The sequence below is a fragment of the Bombus pascuorum genome, chromosome 6, assembly GCF_905332965.1.
Source record: "Bombus pascuorum chromosome 6, iyBomPasc1.1, whole genome shotgun sequence".
NCBI classification, from domain to species: domain Eukaryota; kingdom Metazoa; phylum Arthropoda; class Insecta; order Hymenoptera; family Apidae; genus Bombus; species Bombus pascuorum.
Window position 1 is genome coordinate 16,498,264 of NC_083493.1, and position 19,683 is coordinate 16,517,946.

Here is a 19,683-nt window from a genome sequence, read left to right on the forward strand (position 1 = left end):
TCCAATGGCAGACGAACGATACCTACGAGACGATCATGTGATGTGATCATCGCCTATAGCGTTCGCTGCTTTCGAACGCGAACGCCGTGCAGATTTGCCAACAGTTCTGTTCAAGCTACAAAGTAGAAAGGTGTTTCTTGAGGAACAGTCTATACAACCATCGTCACCTTTTCCCATTTTCGCGAATATCTCGATCAATCCAATGGCAGACGAACGATACCTACGAGACGATCATGTGATATGATCATCGCGTATAGCGTTCGCTTTTTTCGAACGCGAACGCCGTGCAGATTTGCCAACAGTTCTGTTCGAGCTACAAAGTAGAAGGTGTTTCTCGAGGAACAATCTATACAGCTACCGCGACTTTTTCTCATTTTCGCGAATATCTCGATCAATCCAATGGCAGACGGACGATACGTACAAGACGATCATGTGATGTGATCATCGCGTATAGCGTTCGCTGCTTTCGAACGCGAACGCCGTGCAGATTTGCCAACAGTTCTGTTCGTAAAACAAAGTGGAAAGGTGTTTCTCGAGGAACAATCTATACAGCTACCGCGACTTTTTCCGATTTTCGCGAATATCTCGATCAATCCAATGGCAGACGAACGATACGTACGAGAGGATCATGTGATGTGATCATCGCGTATAGCGTTCGCTCCTTTCGAACGCGAACGCCGTGCAGATTTGCCAAGAGTTCTGTTCGAGCTACAAAGTAGAAAGGTGTTTCTCGAGGAACAATCTATACAGCTACCGCGACTTCTTCCCATTTTTGCGAATATCTCGATCAATCCAATGGCAGACGGACGATACGTACGAGACGATCATCGATGTGATCATCGCGTATAGCGTTCGCTCCTTTCGAACGCGAACGCCGTGTAGATTTGCCAACAGTTCTGTTCGTAAATCAAAGTGGAAAGGTGTTTCTCGAGGAACTATCTATACAGCTACCGCGACTTCTTCCCATTTTCGCGAATATCTCGATCAATCCAATGGCAGACGGACGATACCTACGAGACGATCATGTGATATGATCATCGCGTATAGCGTTCTCTTCTTTCGAACGCGAACGCCGTGCAGATTTGCCAACAGTTCTGTTCGAGCTACAAAGTAGAAGGTGTTTCTCGAGGAACAATCTATACAGCTACCGCGACTTCTTCCCATTTTTGCGAATATCTCGATCAATCCAATGGCAGACGGACGATACGTACGAGACGATCATGTGATGTGATCATCGCGTATAGCGTTCGCTTCTTTCGAACGCGAACGCCGTGTAGATTTGCCAACAGTTCTGTTCGTAAAACAAAGTGGAAAGGTGTTTCTCGAGGAACAGCGCGATGGTAGTAGCAGCGAAGCTACGCGCTTTTCCCCACACGCAAAAAATGATAAAGCTACGTAACATATACAGTCTGTTGCAGGGCGTGGATTTTGCGACTCTATATATCTAGTCGTTGTACGTATTGACGACAAGGTGTTTCTTGACGCTATTAAAATCCTTTTACCGCCAGCCGGTCGATTTATCGACTCTGGGTGTATGCGCGAAAACTACCCCCGGTCGATCCATCGATCTCGTTGGTCTACGTGCAGAGTGTTTAGAGATTTTGGAGCCGGCGGTAACAGGGTTGATTAAACCTAATCCAAAGCTATAGCAGTTTACTCCGTTAATCGCGCTGCTGAGAATTTAATCAGCACGCGGATGTGTCGTAACACGCGTAGCGAATAAATTACGCGATACGCGTACACTCGATATACGCGCGTCTTTCGAAACGATCGGTCTCGGCGCCTCGAAATTGCTACGCGTTTCCGAAGGTTTTACTCGTCGGAAGCAGTGGCACGTTGCAACAAGTCGAATATTCGACGCGACGTGAAACAAAGTTGGAGTAAAACAGTTGGATATGCACGTGCATATATATATAGTGTACACGTATAGTGAAATGCGGCGATACGAGAGAAGAAAGGACACTAACGGTTTACGTTTAACGTTTAGGTCACGGAGGGAGGTTCGAAAGAGCTCAGTGCCGTAGCATGCCGGCGAGCTGCAGCGGGTGGTGGGGCGTCTCTGAGAGAGCGCGTCGATCGGCGTCGTCAGGCGTCTACTTGGGCGTCTGCGTGGTCAGGCAGGGGCCAGAGAAGCGTGCATACGCTAGTATAACAGGAAGAGGAGGAGGAGGAGGCGGAGGAGGAGGCGGAGGAGGCGGCGGAAGAGGAGGCGGAGGAAGCAAGAGGAAGCGAAGGAGAAGGATCAGAAGAAGAAGAAGAAGAGAAAGCACGGCGGTGATCGAGGCGAGGAGGAGGGACCGATGAGCGCGGGGGGGGATGGGGGCTCGGGGTTGGGCCCCCCTGAGCTGCCGGGGGCCCAGCCGACTGCCGCGACCCCCCCCATCCTCGGGCAGCACCGGAACTCCCAAACTGCCCAGGACGGACAGCCAGCTACCGCGCAGTCTCAAACGGGCCAGACACACGGGACCAGCACCGGTGCCGCCAAATCTGCCACCAAAAGGCCGGCTCGAAGGGGTGGCAAAGCGGTACCCGACAGACCACTCAGGGCTCTCTTTTGTTTACCCCTGAAAAATCCCGTGCGCAAAATGTGCATCGACGTTATCGAATGGAAGTATCCTTTTTACGCAACTTTTACTTTTTTCTTATCGTTACAGGAACACGACTTGGCTTCATCCTGCTACGTTCTTCCGGTTATTTTTCGCTCGGTCTGATTTTTCCGATATTAGGATGTGTATCTTCGTCTCGGGAAAAATACGAGAGAGATGTCGTCGGTGCGTATGGTTTCTCGTTTCGATTCCGCGTTAAGAATCTTGCCACGCGAGGATTGAAATCTTTCAGATCCGCTCCTGACCGTGTTTTACGACAGCGTTACGTCGAAACTTGTCTTTTATATCCTAGCGCCTTTTCTACGTGTGTATTTTTTTTTTTTTATTTCTTCTCTTTCCGTCCGAATAAATAAACGATAAATTAATAAAAACGCGAGAGAGAAATTGGAGCATAAAAATCGATTTACGAAACGAACTGTGTATTCAAAATTGTATCTGTTAAATGTCTTCGCAACGAAAATGAAGTAACAGGGGTAATTTCGTATAGGTTTGCCTCGCATATAGATCGACCTTGATATACGCGTTGTCAAGGTCAACGTTCGGAGCAATTTCTTCGGCAAGTTCCGAGAATTTAGTTATCGAGATACTGGCAAAAGTATCTCTCCGCTTGTCGGAGCGACGCGACGGTCGGTCGCAGCACGCACCGCTGTCACTGCACACAGCCTTATCTTTCAAAGTTTCGTCTCTGCTTATTCGTTTCCACTCGTTTTCCTCTCGTAACGTCTAACCTGTCGCGGAAAACGTACCGTGTTTGTTCGAGAGCGAAATAGGCCAATGGAGGCGGGTGGAAACGTATGCCGGGGAACTTGCCGGGGAACGTCAACCCTTGTTGACAAACCCATTCTAGAGTATATTGTTCAGAGCCTACCTACTCCCCGCTTTTCCATTGTTACGTAAAACGTATACATACGCCGTGTTGTCTGTACGCTCGATACAACGTGCAGTGAAAAGAAGTTTGCCTCTATCAATCCAGGGCAATGTTCGTTTTCTCGCTCTCGTCGATGCAACTGATCAGACGAAGGAAACGAACGAGGGAAAGTTTTACGCGAGAAACTCTACGATATTCCTCGTAACGATAGTATAACCGTGAGAACGCGACGAGAAATTTTACAGCTTTTCGTACCGCGTCTCCGGTTAGAAGCTACGAAGATGCAGCTACCCGGTGAAGACCAGAAAATAGTAAAACGAGAGTCGCGGTATAGCGAGCCGGCATGGCGAACCATCGACCGCGTTACCGAGATTATTTTCATTTTCCTTAGCCGGATCTCTCGACGCAACTTTTCAGACCTTTCGAGTGGCTTATTCTCATGACGATATTCGCGAATTGCATCGCCCTGGCAGTCTACACACCGTACCCATTTGGCGATTCTAATTTGACCAACCAGTATTTGGTAAGTACCTACTTTTGTTCTTAGCGCTTTTTACTCTGCTTCGAGAATCGTTTTCCCTCCCACACCCGTTTCTCGTGCCCCCTTAATACGATCGACACACTCGCAAGGCCTCGCACGGCTATTTTTGTTCTTCTTTGGTAGAAATTTTACGCCACGTGCTGAGCGCTTTAACGATCCAGAAGTCGAACGCCTCGGATAAACAACTCGCAGGACCTCTTCCCTGTCTCTTCGTTCTCGTACATTTTACGGAGAAAACGAATCGCTCGATGCCAGACCCCCGGATCGAAGTTCAACAGAAATATCGTTCGAACGACGAATTCCGACCAAGGAATTTCGATTAAGCTAATAATAGAGAAGATAATAGGAATAACAAGCTCCGTTCGTCGAACCACGCGATCCGGCTGGGTTATCGATAAATAAACGCTACGTCCAAGAGATAGGGTTGATGGCATGGAACTTATTCGAGGTGAAACTTCGATAATTGCTCGATCTTGCTAACATCGGCACCCATCGTTCCTCGCTATTATTGGAAAATATGATTCATATATAGGCCAGTGTATACGGGTCGAACGGAAAGACGACGGTTTTGTGAGTCACTCGCAGGCCGAACCGATAAATTTCGCTGTTTAACGAATTTGAATTTTAGAATTTCAAAATCACGAATAGTTTCGTGGTTATCGACAGGGATCTGTTTTTAAATGGAACGTTGCGCGTGCTATTTAAGACGAGCGCGATGAAGGAAGACGAGAAAAAGAAAATAAGGAGCGGTCACGGTAAATATTTGCCGATGAAAGAAAAGCGATCGAAGATAGTTGGAAAGAGCTACGTACGAGGGTCGAGGTAAATTCGAGCTTCCATAGAATCGAAACTAGCGAACCCGTGTTCCGGAAAATGGATAAAAGGTTTTCCTAGATAATACGCTAAGACCTAACCTTCGAGACGAAGTATAAAACCTTCTATCAAAGGTTGGCCTTTTTCCACGGGTTTACCGCTGCCGGTAGGGTAAACGTTTGCGCGCCGCGTCAGACCGGAAACTTTGGCAAAAAGCATTTGGCTACGTAAAGAGCGTACATTGACGCGCGAGTTCCGTTTCAAGGCTGTATTCGGAGCGCAAAAATAAGAAAAAACTGCTCGCGATTCGATCGATTTCTACGTTCAACAAATTTCTACGTTCTTTCCACTTTAATTCATCGCCCTTCACAGCATTTTCAATTGCAAATTTTCCTTTGCTTCCGCCGCAACGAAATACCGTTAAACGTAACGAGTTCGACTCAACGAGAAACCTTGAACGATAAACGCGATAAAAGTTCTTCGACAGAGAAATTTAAAAATTAAAAAAAAAACGCGAAATTCGACGTTATTCGTCGTTTAAATTCTAACAATTTCAATTTCGATGGAGTTTGAAGTTTGAAGAATCGGAGTTCGAAGAACGTCGTTTCGATGCACGGAACATGATAATCGCGTGCCGTAAATTTTCTTTTCGATCTGACCTTTGCCGAGGTTCATGGCGAACGTGGAACGCGACGCTCGTCGTCGTAGCTCGTCACCGACGATTTTCCTTCCTGTTGGAACGTTTACGTCACGGAATCCTCTCCGTGCCGATGTGTGCCAAGAAGAGCAAGTTGTTGTAGACAGTTTCGATCGACAATGCACACGCGGTATAAGCGTTTACGTTTTAGTTACATTCTGGCAAACGCCGAACAAACTTGATCGGTTATCGATCGACGCGTCCAAACGATCAAAGGTTTTCCACTCTTTGCTAAATGAATTTTCAGTGTCACGCGTGATTTCTTGTCACGAAAACCTGTTAGCCAAAATAGCGACGAGTTTACGGATTAAAGCGGGTAGCTGGTCTGAACGAGTTTTCGAAAGTTGAGAAATTGCTTCCAACATTGCACTTTGCCTATACGTATTAATCGGATGCAAAAGTATTGGCGGTTTTGGATAACAGCGATAGACCGTGTCTCTCGCGACGACAAAACCAGCCAGAAACTTTCGATTCTTGTACGTAGGTAGAATGAGTCAACGAGAAGTACGTACCGTCTAAAGTAACTCGTCATCTATTTCGGTTTCATTCGAAAACGTGTTAAACGAATCGCGTTGCGTTTTCAGAGAACCTCGATGTCTCGGAAAATAGCGCGTACTTCTCATCGACTCGTCCTGTGTGTTGCTATCAAACGCCACAAGGAACAACGTATGGCGCGTTTGACTTTCGAACGCGTGAACTTTACCTTCGAGTAATGGACGAGCGCTGCCTTTGCGATTTGTTCTCGATCGACGCGCGTAAGATTTCGCTGGAGGAAGCTTCGACGCTCCGTCGACGACTCATGTGGCATTTTCTTTCACTGTGTTTCAGGAAAAAATAGAGTATATATTTCTTGTGATTTTTACGCTCGAGTGCGTTATGAAGATCATCGCTTACGGCTTCGTGGCTCATCCCGGCGCTTATCTTCGAAACGGCTGGAACATATTAGACTTCTCGATAGTAGTGATAGGGTGAGTACAATTGCGTTTCATTTTGCATCTACAGCTGCACACAGCGATACACGGTCGTAAAAACCTACCGATCGTTACCGCTGTTTCCAGTTATTAATTTGTCACCGTACATACTCGTCGATGAAATTCGGACGCTGTCAACGCTAGAACCACCGATAGTTAATACGAGGCTATTTCTACCAAAACCAGTGAAAATGACTGATCTTTAAAAAATACGTAATAACAGAATATTTTTATATTTATCGATTTACTGCTTTCTTACAGAAGCAATTCCATGTTACGTGGTACATTCTTGGTATTGTTAATCCATCTGGGACCATCATCCCTAAACGAGGATTGACTCATTTGTAAAATTGTAGAACCAGTCGTTTTGAAGGCTGTGGTATTTCCAACGTTAGCATCTAGCGATCCAGCGATCGATCTAGAATTTTCCTGATAACCGATATCGTCACTGTTGGAATACAACGATATTTCACGCATAGGGATAAGTACCCTTACACAGACACCCACACAGGCATTTGAACAGTTCACTTACACAGGTCATACTCATTACCGTATAGAGAGTGGGGCTCAAAGTATTTGAAGGATCATGGGTCACTACCTAAGTCTAGTCTGAGAGTAACTGGTCAACGATCAACGATTCTTGTATACATTGTTAATTATATCGCTCGCTTATATACATCAGGTTCTGTAGTTCTGTTTAATAAACATCACTGAATATTATTTCAACGCAAACATCGTGTCTTCCACAGATTATTAATCTTAACTTCAAGATTAAATTCTAAAAGTCATATCGAACGATACGCGGTAAAAATTATAAAAACGCGTGGCAAGTTGTAGAAAACGAGGAAGTTGGTTAATTGGGGTTCGATAAACAGATTGCAGGACCCTTTTACACTCTGACAAGTACCAGCCATTCCCACTGATATTGGTATAAGTAGCCTCGATACAAAATTATTTTCAGTTTGAATACATAAAAAACAAAATAAAATTCATTATATTATTCTTTTAGTTATGCAAAAGTCGTTACATTGTTGTGGAAAAAAATATAACATGAATTTTGAAATAAAATTGTAGAACCAGTCGTTCTGAAGGCTGTGGTACTTCTAACGTTAGCATCTAGCGATCCAGCGATCGATCCGGAATTTTCCTGATAACTCATATAGTCATATCGAACGATACGCGGTAAAAATTATAAAAACGCGTGGCAAGTTGCAGAAAACGAGGAAAGTGGTTAATTGGGGTTCGACAAACAGATTGCAGGACCCTTTTACACTCTGACAAGTGCCAGACATTTTGACTGCTAGTGGTATAAATAGCCTTGATACGAGATTATTTCGAGTTTGAATACATAAAGAACAAAATAAAATTCATGATATTATTCTTTTAGTTATGCGAAAGTCGTTACATCGTTGTGGAAAAAAATATAACATGAATTTTAAAATAAAATTGTAGAACCAGTCGTTTTGAAGGCTGTGGTACTTCTAACGTTAGCATCTAGCGATCCAGCGATCGATCCAAAATTTTCCTCATAACTGATATCGTCTTATCGAACGATACGCGGTAAGAATTGTAAAAACGTGTGGCAACTTGTAAAAAATGAGGAAATTGGTTAATTGGAATTCGATAAACAGATTGCAGGACCCTTTTAAACTCTGACAAGTACCAGCCATTCCCACTGATATTGGTATAAGTAGTCTCGATACAAAATTATTTTCAGTTTGAATACATAAGAAACAAAATAAAATTCATTATATTATTCTTTTAGTTATGCGAAAGTCGTCACATCACCGTGGATAAAAATATAACGTGAATTTTAAAATAAAATTGTAGTACCAGTCGTTCTGAAGGCTGTGGTACTTCTAACGTTAGCATCTAGCGATCCAGCGTTCGATCCAGAATTTTCCTGATAACTCATATAGTCATATCGAACGATACGCGGTAAAAATTATAAAAACGCGTGGCAAGTTGTAGAAAACGAGGAAAGTGGTTAATTGGGATTCGATAAACAGATTGCAGGACCCCTTTACACTCTGACAAGTACCAGCCATTCCCACTGATATTGGTATAAGTAGCCTCGATACAAAATTATTTTCAGTTTGAATACATAAGAAACAAAATAAAATTCATTATTTTATTCTTTTAGTTATGCGAAAGTCGTCACATCACCGTGGATAAAAATATAACGTGAATTTTAAAATAAAATTGTAGAACCAGTCGTTTTGAAGGCTGTGGTACTTCTAACGTTAGCATCTAGCGATCCAGCGATCGATCCGGAATTTTCCTGATAACTGATATCGTCATATCGAACGATACGCGATAAAAATTATAAAAACGCGTGGCAAGTTGTAGAAAACGAGGAAGTTGGTTAATTGGGGTTCGATAAACAGATTGCAGGACCCCTTTACACTCTGACAAGTACCAGCCATTCCCACTGGTATTGGTATAAGTAGCCTCGATACAAAATTATTTTCAGTTTGAATACATAAAAAACAAAATAAAATTCATTATTTTATTCTTTTAGTTATGCGAAAGTCGTCACATCACCGTGGATAAAAATATAACGTGAATTTTAAAATAAAATTGTAGAAGCAGTCATTTTGATTGGTATGGTAGTTCTAGCGTTAAGCGTACAGTAGCGTACATCTCTATTTTAATTATCATCTTTCACCGCCTAACAAACATTCGCGTCAGTGCCTGTAATACGTTAAATACGAAACACGCGGTTTCGTCTGTCGCGCGACTTTCCCATCCCGTCGATTTATCAAAAATCAACGACGATCTCCTTTGCAAGAAAAACAGATCTTCGCAGAGTCGATTGCTATCTTGCGCGAGTTTATCGGTCCGAAGGGAGAACACGCGCAGCTCGTAAATCGACGATTATGGGAATCGCTAGAGCCAATAACGGAAATTTTACTGCGCGCAGATTTCCCGATCAACCTCCCAATCCTATGGCTGCACTTTCATCGCTCTGTTCCGTCCTATTCTATTTCTCGAGAATGTCCTACCTCTGCATCCTCCATCGTCGTACAAAAGCGTGTCGCGAGTTCGCGTCGTCTCTTGGGCACGATGACATTGAATCGGCACGCGACCTCCTTTGTTCTCCGTAGCGCATTCCACTTTGATTCAATAAGTTCTGCTTACTTGGCGAAACGAGAGAGATTCCTTCTCTGCTTCACCGAGTCAGCTCCGCTTTGCGAATTAAGATAGTTTTAATTTCGACTGGAGTCGTCGTCTCTACCAAGCATCGTTCTACCTCGCGTCGTCGTCTATCGTCGACCAACTGTTCGCTAAATCTTGCAGCGACGAGCATCCACGATGGAATAATCGAGGGAAACGGGACGAAATTCAAAGCAGAGAAATGCAAGTTGCTCGTTGAGGGAATTCGACGAAACGTACGAAATACTCGTCCGGAGACGGTGAATATTTCGTTTGGATAAAAATAGACGATTTAAAACTATGGCCATCTAAATAATTCTCTCGCTTTCGACGATAGACGATAGAAAGATGCGCTTCGTGCTCGCTCGTAAACCGACGTTGCTAGGTTTCTTCACAGTCGAATGTGCACAGACGTCACGGTCGATTCCATTTTTCTATCTGTCGCGCAGTTTCGTGTTGCAAATACAAGAAAATAATTTCCGTCTGAAATTTGATTTGAAATTACTCGGTGGCCTGTTTCTGTCTCCGACGGAGCACGTTTCGATGTGCAGCAACGTATTCCAAGACGAGATGATTTTTAACGTTCGATGTCGTAACATCGTCTCCTTGCAGAATGGTGAGCACGGTATTGTCGATACTTATGAAAGAAGGCTTCGATGTGAAGGCGTTGAGGGCTTTTCGAGTGCTACGACCTCTCAGGCTGGTTTCCGGCGTACCAAGTAAGATTTTCATATCAAACAAATGTCTTTACTCGGATTATTTCTCGATACGAGTCGATCGAGCGCAACGAAAGAAACGGGACGTGACGAATGTCTCTGTCGATCTGTGCAGGTCTGCAAGTAGTCCTAAACTCTATTTTGAGAGCGATGATACCCCTTCTCCATATCGCTCTGCTGGTTCTATTCGTCATCATTATTTACGCTATCATCGGCCTCGAGCTGTTCTCCGGCAAAATGCATAAAACCTGCAGGCACAATGTCACCGGTGAGTATCGTTCGCTTACGACGCGCTTGGGATAGACGCGTAACCTAAAGGTGGGTATTCGTCGCATCGCTAACAGCGCACGCGATGTACCGCAGCAAAATCTGCACGCGAATGGGTACGAATCTCGGTGACTTTCTTCGATCTAGTTCGAGAAAATCTTTCCGAAGGAATGGAAATTACGTGGAAAAGTAAGAAGATAGACGACCGATAGAATGATACCGGAAGGAATTTCTCGAAAGACGAAACTTTGCGAAATGTACAAATACGCGACAGATCGGCATCGACGACCACGCAACGGCGTGTTATTTCCTCGCGATTCGACGGGAGAATGTTTCTCGAAGAGACCGAAATTACGTGGAAGGCAAAGGACGATGATCCGTGGACGGGGACTCGGGCCGGACAGAATTTCTCGAGACGCGAAATATCGCGGTGAAGTTGGCAAAGTCGGTGCGGGAGTTCCCGTCCTAACCCCGAAACACAGTTTGCACCGGCGCTATTTTAGATATGATTCAGCCGCGGCGCAACTAACGTCTAATTATTCTTAGCGCGTGGTACGCGATCTGCGTGGCCCGCGCGTATCTCACGGTAAACAGCTGATTCACGAGAATCTGCGAATTCCTGCACTTGCCTGACAGGCCAGACGCGAGAGCCGGATACGCGCACAGATTCCTGGTACGATCGTAGTCGGGCCGATGCTACGACTCCACGCAAAATCAAGACGCTTCTCGCTTTTTGAGAAAATAGAGTTTCAAAGTTTCATCGAGCACGCTCCGGTTCGCAAATATCAGGACACCTGTTGGTTTCGCGCGATAGTTCAGCCGCCAAAGTCTACGTTTTGTACTTTGTCTGGCTTAGAGAAAATACCGAAACACTGTACTTTGTAAAGCAATAAAGCTTCAAAGGAATTGAAAAGCTTCGAACATTTAACGAATTAGTGTAAATTCTACAACGGATAGAACGACGGAAATACCTTTTGCGAGCGTTGTAACATAGCGGTACGAGCGTACGAGTCAATTTCGCTGGGTGATCCGAGTTCCAAGAACCGATGACGACGGCGTAGGGCGCCAAATCGCTCTATATCGATCATCGTCTTTCGTCGACCATATTTTCGACTAAACAATGATACTCTTCGAAGTCTCAAGGCTGTCGCACGACCTGGTTCGTTAGCGTCGTTTCAGGTTTTCGGCTTGAGCGTCTCGCTCCAGCATCGCGACTAGCTTCACCGCGGGTCTGAACTGACCCAACGTCGTTACACTCGCGGATCTTCGTTCGTTTATGGGAAATTTACGACGGTGTATAGAAAGTACAGAATACACGACGTAATACGCGTAATGATATTGGTATAAACCGTTGAAAGAATAGAAGTTGTTAAAATAATCGACAGTCGGATCAACTTTCTACTTGCATTCCATTTGTATAATGGCGATTTAGTCGTATACGGCGTGGAAGATGGCAAGGCGAGGGAGCAAAAGTAGAGAAAGAAAATATTCTCTTGAAATGGATTCACAGGCGAGATCATGGACAACCCAGTTCCGTGCGGACCCGGCGGTTTCCAGTGCGATAACTTGGGACCCGAGTACTACTGTAGCAGGCGATTCTGGGAAGGTCCGAATTGGGGTATTACGAATTTCGACAACTTCGGCTTGGCCATGTTGACGGTCTTCCAATGCGTTACGCTCGAGGGCTGGACCGACGTGCTCTACAACGTAAGATCGATTTCGTGGAACGTGGAAACGATTCGCGAACGATCCTCGATCTCACGCTTTCTTTCTGTCTGTTTGCTGACTTAGATCGAAGACGCGATGGGAAGCTCGTGGCAATGGATCTATTTCATCTCCATGGTCATACTGGGAGCTTTCTTCGTCATGAATCTAATTCTCGGTGTACTGTCCGGGTGAGTATTAAGCGACCAGGGAAATCGAGTTGGCCGAGTCAATTGGTCGGAGAAGTACTCGTAACGCGAGGGAAGATAAGAAGGAGAAGTAAACGAGGTTTTTCTTCGAGTAGATAGAAAGGAACGGGTTTAAAGCGACTGGCGAAACGGTTGATCGGCAACGCGACGTTAATTACGATAAGATTACGATTTCATTTCGTTCGCCGGGTATATTTTAAGACGCGATTTCTATGACAGAGTCGCGTTTCTTTTCTAATTTCGTTCGCATTTCCATCTTCTTTCGAATTACGCGAACGTAACACTCCCATACGATACGGTCGGTTTATTTTTATAAAGCGTGTTCCTACCTCTTAAAACTAGGCGACAAATAATCGTATAAATACACGTACATCAATCGCTAGGGGCTGATCGTATAACGGATTCATTGTTCGCTACTAAAATTACTTCTCCTCGGGCTCGTAATACAACGTATTCGTACGCGTACAATGCGCGTACGTACGCTACAGTTGCCTCGAGTTACGTCTTTTTCGACTTTTACGATACCGAAATAACCAGCGGAATTGTTTCATTTCCGGCCGTGTCTGTCTCTCCTTTCAATTATCGACGGTTAACGTATCTTTGTTTCATCTAATTTCCACGTTACGGCCCGAAACCCCACTCGGTTTTACGATATTTTCTGAAGCTCGTACTCTGCCTCGCACACCTGAAGTTCGTAAAACCGAGCTCATTCTTATACATATATACATACATATATATGTCGGAGATGAAAGGACATCGGGACCTTTCTTTTGGAATGTTTGGGAAGATCCCCGATACTTTGGTCCAGACTTTTTACTATAGCTGTATTTAAATAATAAAACCGAGAAATAGCTGTTTACGATCGTGGCGGCACTCAACAGCAAAAATACTACCACTCGACGCTAACTAGCGTCGGACGACAGCAGCGTAGTGGTTAGCGCCTTAGGTTACGAAAGTTCGGAACCCGGGTTCAAATCCCGGCAACGACCGGAGTTTGATTTTTCTTTTGCAACGCGAAAATGAGAAGAAAAATGCAGCAGTATCCCAGCAAGCGACACTGTCTCACACTACACACGTTCTACACACGTTCTACACACGTTTTACACACGTTCTACACAAGCAGCAGCGCACTATCGCTACTACTATCCACCTCATGATTTAATCCAATTATGTTTGCCCGAGATTTATGACAGTGGGCTTGGGCTCGAAGTGACGTAACGGGTCGCTGAACGTAGCCACGGTCACGGGATGGACGTGTACCTAGCAGAGGTATAAAGTAATTAAATAGCTCTCCTTAAAAACAAAGATCGACCCGAGGGGATACAGATAGGTACGGAAAGAAGTATATAAGGGCAGTTCCACTCGGACTGAAACTCAGTCGGATGACTTCTACTTGTACCGTGGACAAGCACGTTCAGTCACATCCGAATCGTGGAGCAGTAAGTTTTGAGTACGACTTAGACCGTGAAAGAAATCGCATTCGTTGTCCCGTTGACCGTGGATTCGTTATCGAGTCTAAGATCATTGCCATTCGCATCCCCAGTATCTAATTAATTATCACGGTTACTTGTCAAATTTTGTAATAACCATATTTGCACCAGTAAATATTATCTCTATTGTGCAACAACGATGGCTAGTCGAAACGAAGGTTCGTTGCACGCCCCTAAACCTAATGATAACTCGACATATATATGTCGGAGATGAAGGGACGCGGAGCCCGTTGTTGTACAATAGAGATAATATTTACTGGTACAAATATGGTTATTGCAGAATTTGACAAGTAGCCGTGGTGGTTAGACACTCGAGATGCTAATGACAATGGTCTTGGATTCGACAATTAATCCACGATCAACGAGATAACTCTTTGTCAAAACGTAGAGTATATTTTGAAACATCGAAAGATACAAAAACGTTCGCTAAGACGCTCGATATTGTAACTCTCTGAGGAGATCGCACGAAAAAAGACCGATGAAACTCTCCTCTCCTTACGATCGGGCTCGTTTGTTTTATATTGGTCGAGGGGTACCGACAAAATTCCAATCGCCTTTGTTACATTGTTTCTGCCAGGAGTGTGTGTGTCCTACGATATCGATACTCCGAGGCAAAACCACACGTGGCTTGATTTGCCCTCGAGCACGTGTACCCGCTACAACTATATTTTTAAGGAGAGCTATACAATTCCTCCATACCTCCGTTAGGTAAAATCGTGCATCCCGTGACCGTGGCTACGTTCAGCGACCAGCTCGAGTCCAAGCCCACTGTCGTTGATCTCGGGCAAACATAATCGGATTAAATCATAAACGACTACTTCTAAGTTTCATTATTTAAATACAGCTATAATAAAAAGTCTGGACCAAAGTATCGGGGATCTTACCAAAAATTCCAAAAGGAAGGCCCCGATGTCCTTTCATCTCCGACATATAAATATATATATATATATACATGGTTGATATATCGATTCTCGAGTGTCGCAGTCTCCTAAGAAAGATTTAAATATAAACATCCCTTTTGTTGTCTACCGATAGTTACGTTACGTAGCTGTGGCTTGGACGATCGAGCCGTAAAAGCGCGTCTTATCAAAGTGCACAGCGAATTCGTCGTCGTTCCGCTTTAAACGATAAAACGGCTCGAACGCCCCGGGGAGAAAAATAGAGCGGATAATCTGGAAGATTGTCAGCTTGTGTCGCATCATGGGACAAGGGACTGCGAGTCAAGTCCCCTCGCTTTGTACCAGCGACTCGCTGTTGCTCTCGTTCCTTTTGTTATTTACGCGAAACTCGCACGCAACTCTCCATTTCCATTCCATTCGCGCGCGTTTCAATTACACCGCTCGTCGGCGTCTCTGATATCTCGTACCTTTGCCCGGTGCAGCGAATTCTCCAAGGAGAGAGAGAAAGCAAAAGCGAGAGGCGACTTCCACAAACTCAGAGAGAAGCAGCAGATCGAGGACGACCTGAGAGGCTATTTGGACTGGATCACGCAGGCCGAGGATATCGAGCCGGAAACCGACGAGCCGAAGATGCAGGACGGCAAAAGTGAGTTACCTATTTGTTAAACGCATCTATGAAAAACTCGAGCATTACGATTTTTAAGAATCTCCGTTTCACTTCTGTTACCTCGATACCTTTAATAACGTGTCCGTAAAGATACAAGAGATTTCGGTTTACGTTTAACGATACGGAGGACGACGTAGATCGCGAATTTTTACCGCGCCAAAATCGTTAAAATTCTAAATTGTTATTTCGCACGAGCACGTAACTCTCGGTTAATTCGATCGGTTAATTTCGTAATGCAGACTGATCGTTACCCTTTTGCGACAGATCTATGGACTTATTCCGTTACTTAGGAACGACGATGTTATTTGACCCTTTCGCTTCGGCAGTCCAGTCCGCCAAAGTACCGTCACTGAATGGAAACGCGAGCCAGAGATACGCACAGTGTACGTGGTTGCTGTACATACGTTTTCCTAAGTCTTAAATAACAATAATTCTTGTAAAAACCGTATATGAAATATCGTTTCACTTTCAATGGATTTAATAGATTTTTTACCATGAAACAGCATACGATCATTTGGATGCTTGAAGCATATCGCGTGAAACGTTTTGATGTTGTTTCAACAGTGAGTCTCTTGAAGAAGCGATTAATCCAGTATGTCGATAAAATCAGTAGAAAATGTTCTGCCGATAACGAAAAAGTATATTATTCGCTACAGATAGCACTTGCATATGCATCGTTTGGATGCCGAATATATATGGGGTGCCAGACCCAGGAGTCGCCGCGTGGTCGCCGCCTATAAGCGGCGCTCAAAGCGAAAGGGTTAAATCGCGGGATTTTTACGCATCCATGGGAAACTCGAGGATTACGATTTTTAAGAAGCCGAACGAATCTCCGTTTCGGTTCTCTTACCTCGATACCTTTAATAACGTGTCCGTAAAGATACGAGAGATTTCCATTTACGTTTAACGATGCGGAGGACGACGTAGATCGCGAACGACGTTGCAGAATTTTTACCGCGCCAAAATCGTTAAAATTCCGAATCGTTATTTCGAACGAGCACGTAACTCTGGTCGATCGACGGTTAGTCTCGTGATGCAGACTGATCGTTACCCTTTCGCGAGAGATCTGTCGATGTATTCCGTTACTTAGAAACGGCGATGTTATTTAAACAGGAATTTTCACTCGTAAATTTCTGCAAAATCTACCTGACGCGTCTTTCTTTCTTTACTTTAAGCTCACCCTTTGTATAGGGACGTTTATCTGGTGTACGAAGATAATAAGAATAAAACGACTTTCGCAGCGAAACAACAGAACGAGATGGAAAGCACGGATCAGTTAGAGGGTGACGAGGAAGGGGTTCAACAAGAATCGTTGTGGAGAAGGAAAAAGCTGGATTTCGACAGGTAGGAGGGTGGAGACGCGCTTTCTTGTTTTATTTCGTTGAAGCGAGTTATAATAAAGGGGAAAGCGGAAGGTGGGAACGCCAGCCTCGCTACTTAGCTTGCCTTTGATCGCACGAATTTGCAATGGAAATTCGCAGAGTAAACAGAAGAATGAGGAGGGCGTGCAGAAAAGCAGTCAAGTCGCAGGTTTTCTACTGGTTGATCATAGTATTGGTTTTCCTGAATACCGGCGTTCTGGCCACCGAACACTACAATCAACCTCATTGGTTGGATGACTTTCAAGGTACGCGATCCTCTCGCTACTATTTAATACTCCAACGTTCGATTTTCTCCGATACGCAGATTTATTATCCCCTACGTCGCGCCTTGCTTTTCCATTTAAAATAACGTTGCTTCTCTGTTACGCAGAGATCACAAACATGTTTTTCATCGCGTTGTTTTCCATGGAGATGATGTTGAAGATGTATAGCTTAGGATTTCAAGTAAGTTTCGTGGCGAACGACGTCTCTCAAGGAAAATATCTCTCGATAAAAACGTTTCTTATCCGTACAGGGTTACTTCGTCTCGCTCTTCAATCGATTCGATTGTTTCGTCGTGATCGGCTCCATCACCGAGATGATCCTCACGAATACTCACGTGATGCCACCGCTCGGCGTTTCCGTTCTCCGTTGCGTCCGGTTGCTCAGGGTATTTAAAGTGACAAAGTAAGTTTACACGGAGAGGTCTGACGGCCACCTCCTACGAGCAACACGCCGTGCATTTTGACACGCATTTACGGTGAACGAACGCGATGGAATTTTACAGATATTGGAGGTCGTTGTCGAATTTGGTGGCTTCCCTTTTAAACTCCATACAATCGATCGCGTCTTTGTTGCTTCTGCTCTTCCTTTTTATCGTGATCTTCGCCCTGCTGGGCATGCAGGTACGATACGTCGCTCTTTCTCGTCTCTCCGCGTCCGGTCATCGTCGATGGATAACGAGCTCTAACATTTTCCATTTTCTCGCAGGTGTTTGGTGGAAAATTCAATTTTAGCGATTTACAGAACAAGCCCCGTCACAATTTCGACAGCTTTTGGCAAAGTTTGTTAACCGTGTTTCAGGTAAGCTTGCACGTTTTTAACGCTTTCAACGCGTCGTCGAAACCTAAATCGATTATATCCGACCATCGAACGTCGTCGTACAATTTATAGATATTAACCGGCGAAGATTGGAACGCCGTTATGTACGATGGAATTAGAGCCTATGGCGGTGTTGCAAGCTTTGGCATGCTCGCCTGTTTCTATTTCATCATTCTCTTTATATGCGGTAACTGTATCCTTTTTATCGTGAAAATACGCAAACAGCCACGGACCTCGTCCAATTACGTAATTTTCCATCCTCCATTCGATACGTCGTCCGACAATATTTACGGACCATAGGGTACATAATATCAGTGACATTACGCGCGACAAACACATTTCTATCCTCGTTAAACGTTCCTTGACCAAGACAATTGCAGATATCCTACTGAACGTCTTCTTGGCCATCGCCGTCGACAACCTCGCGGATGCCGAATCGTTAACAGCCATCGAGAAAGAAGCCGAAGAAGAGGTGAGCTTTTCTCAATTTTTAAAATACGCTCGAGCTCCCATAAATTTCCATAGAGATCGTTTCGTTTAAATTCAAACGACTGGCTCGTCACCCGCCACCCATGCGATCGCGTACACTTTTTTAATACGAATCGAAATCGCGAAACTCGTAGGTAGGTTGCGAATTTCACGCGTTTGCGGCGAATCTCGCGGTGCAAAAGTGCACAGGACGCCCGTATCCAGCGTACAAACGTAACAGTATCATTTACAATATCCAGTCAGTCGAACGATCGTCTATACAAGGTTCCGTTTTATCCCATCGCGTTCGTAAAATATCAATTCGTCTCTCGATATACCTCGATGTATCGGGTTGTCCGAAAAGTTATAATAACGATAAAATAGTTGTTTTTGTTTTGTTTTGAATTAGTTTACTGAATTATGCACGAACATAATGATAGAAACATGTAGAGGATGGTTGGTCGGTTTAAACGACGAGATGACTCGATGTTAAAACTGTCAAATGTATTTAAAAATGCTGAGGTTATTAGATGTATGTGAATACAAAGGAACGCGTGGAGAAATTGTAAGGTAGAAAATATATTTTAAATACAAATCAGAATATAATATGAGCTGATTGTGTTACCCTATGACTGAAAACTCTGAAGCCATCGTCGCCTGTCTGCAGTTTATGGTCTGCCTTCGACGCGGTCTTTTGTCTATACGCTGTCGATGGCCAAAGGTGCTTGAGAAAACTAAAAGACCAGATGTAGAGTTTTCTTAGAAGTGGTGACCACTTCAACAAGAAATAATCAATAAATGCGGAGAATGTTCGCTAGGTGAAGACGCTCGGTGCTAACTGATTCGCTAAAGACTGTTATTGATCGCTATTAAAATCGCTCGAGACTGAGACCGAAAAACTGGTCACTTTACGATCGCGTTCGTTTATTTATACTGATCGAGGGAAAATTTCAATTCGTCTTTGTTTGACGGAGTTTATTTACTATTACATTACGTGTGTCCAAACGATGTTGATACTCCGAGGCAAAACAACGACATGATACGAATTGTCCTTTAGCTCATGTGTCGCTACACCACCACAATTAGAAAGGGAATCGAATAGTATCGAAAACTGGGCATTCAACTCCTTTTGGGAATTTTTGTTGCAAA

At 44.3% G+C, this 19,683-nt stretch overlaps 1 protein-coding gene across 18 annotated transcripts in view; it reads left to right on the forward strand.

Moving 5' to 3' along the window:
• LOC132908261 (muscle calcium channel subunit alpha-1) overlaps positions 1–19,683 on the forward strand; it is a 75,123-nt gene that overhangs the window by 17,393 nt on the left and 38,047 nt on the right. For all 18 annotated transcript variants that reach the window (XR_009658339.1, XM_060962111.1, XM_060962112.1 and 15 more), the window contains exons 2-17: positions 1,988–2,611; positions 3,892–3,997; positions 6,354–6,493; positions 10,265–10,371; positions 10,484–10,636; positions 12,146–12,342; positions 12,427–12,530; positions 15,420–15,583; positions 16,846–16,948; positions 17,086–17,231; positions 17,357–17,430; positions 17,501–17,652; positions 17,753–17,870; positions 17,956–18,048; positions 18,139–18,259; positions 18,447–18,538. Coding sequence is in view for 17 of the 18 variants with exons in the window: in XM_060962111.1 (XP_060818094.1) it covers positions 2,301–2,611; positions 3,892–3,997; positions 6,354–6,493; positions 10,265–10,371; positions 10,484–10,636; positions 12,146–12,342; positions 12,427–12,530; positions 15,420–15,583; positions 16,846–16,948; positions 17,086–17,231; positions 17,357–17,430; positions 17,501–17,652; positions 17,753–17,870; positions 17,956–18,048; positions 18,139–18,259; positions 18,447–18,538 (2,181 nt within the window). In the remaining variant the exon portion in view is untranslated. The remainder of the gene's footprint in view (positions 1–1,987; positions 2,612–3,891; positions 3,998–6,353; positions 6,494–10,264; positions 10,372–10,483; positions 10,637–12,145; positions 12,343–12,426; positions 12,531–15,419; positions 15,584–16,845; positions 16,949–17,085; positions 17,232–17,356; positions 17,431–17,500; positions 17,653–17,752; positions 17,871–17,955; positions 18,049–18,138; positions 18,260–18,446; positions 18,539–19,683) is intronic.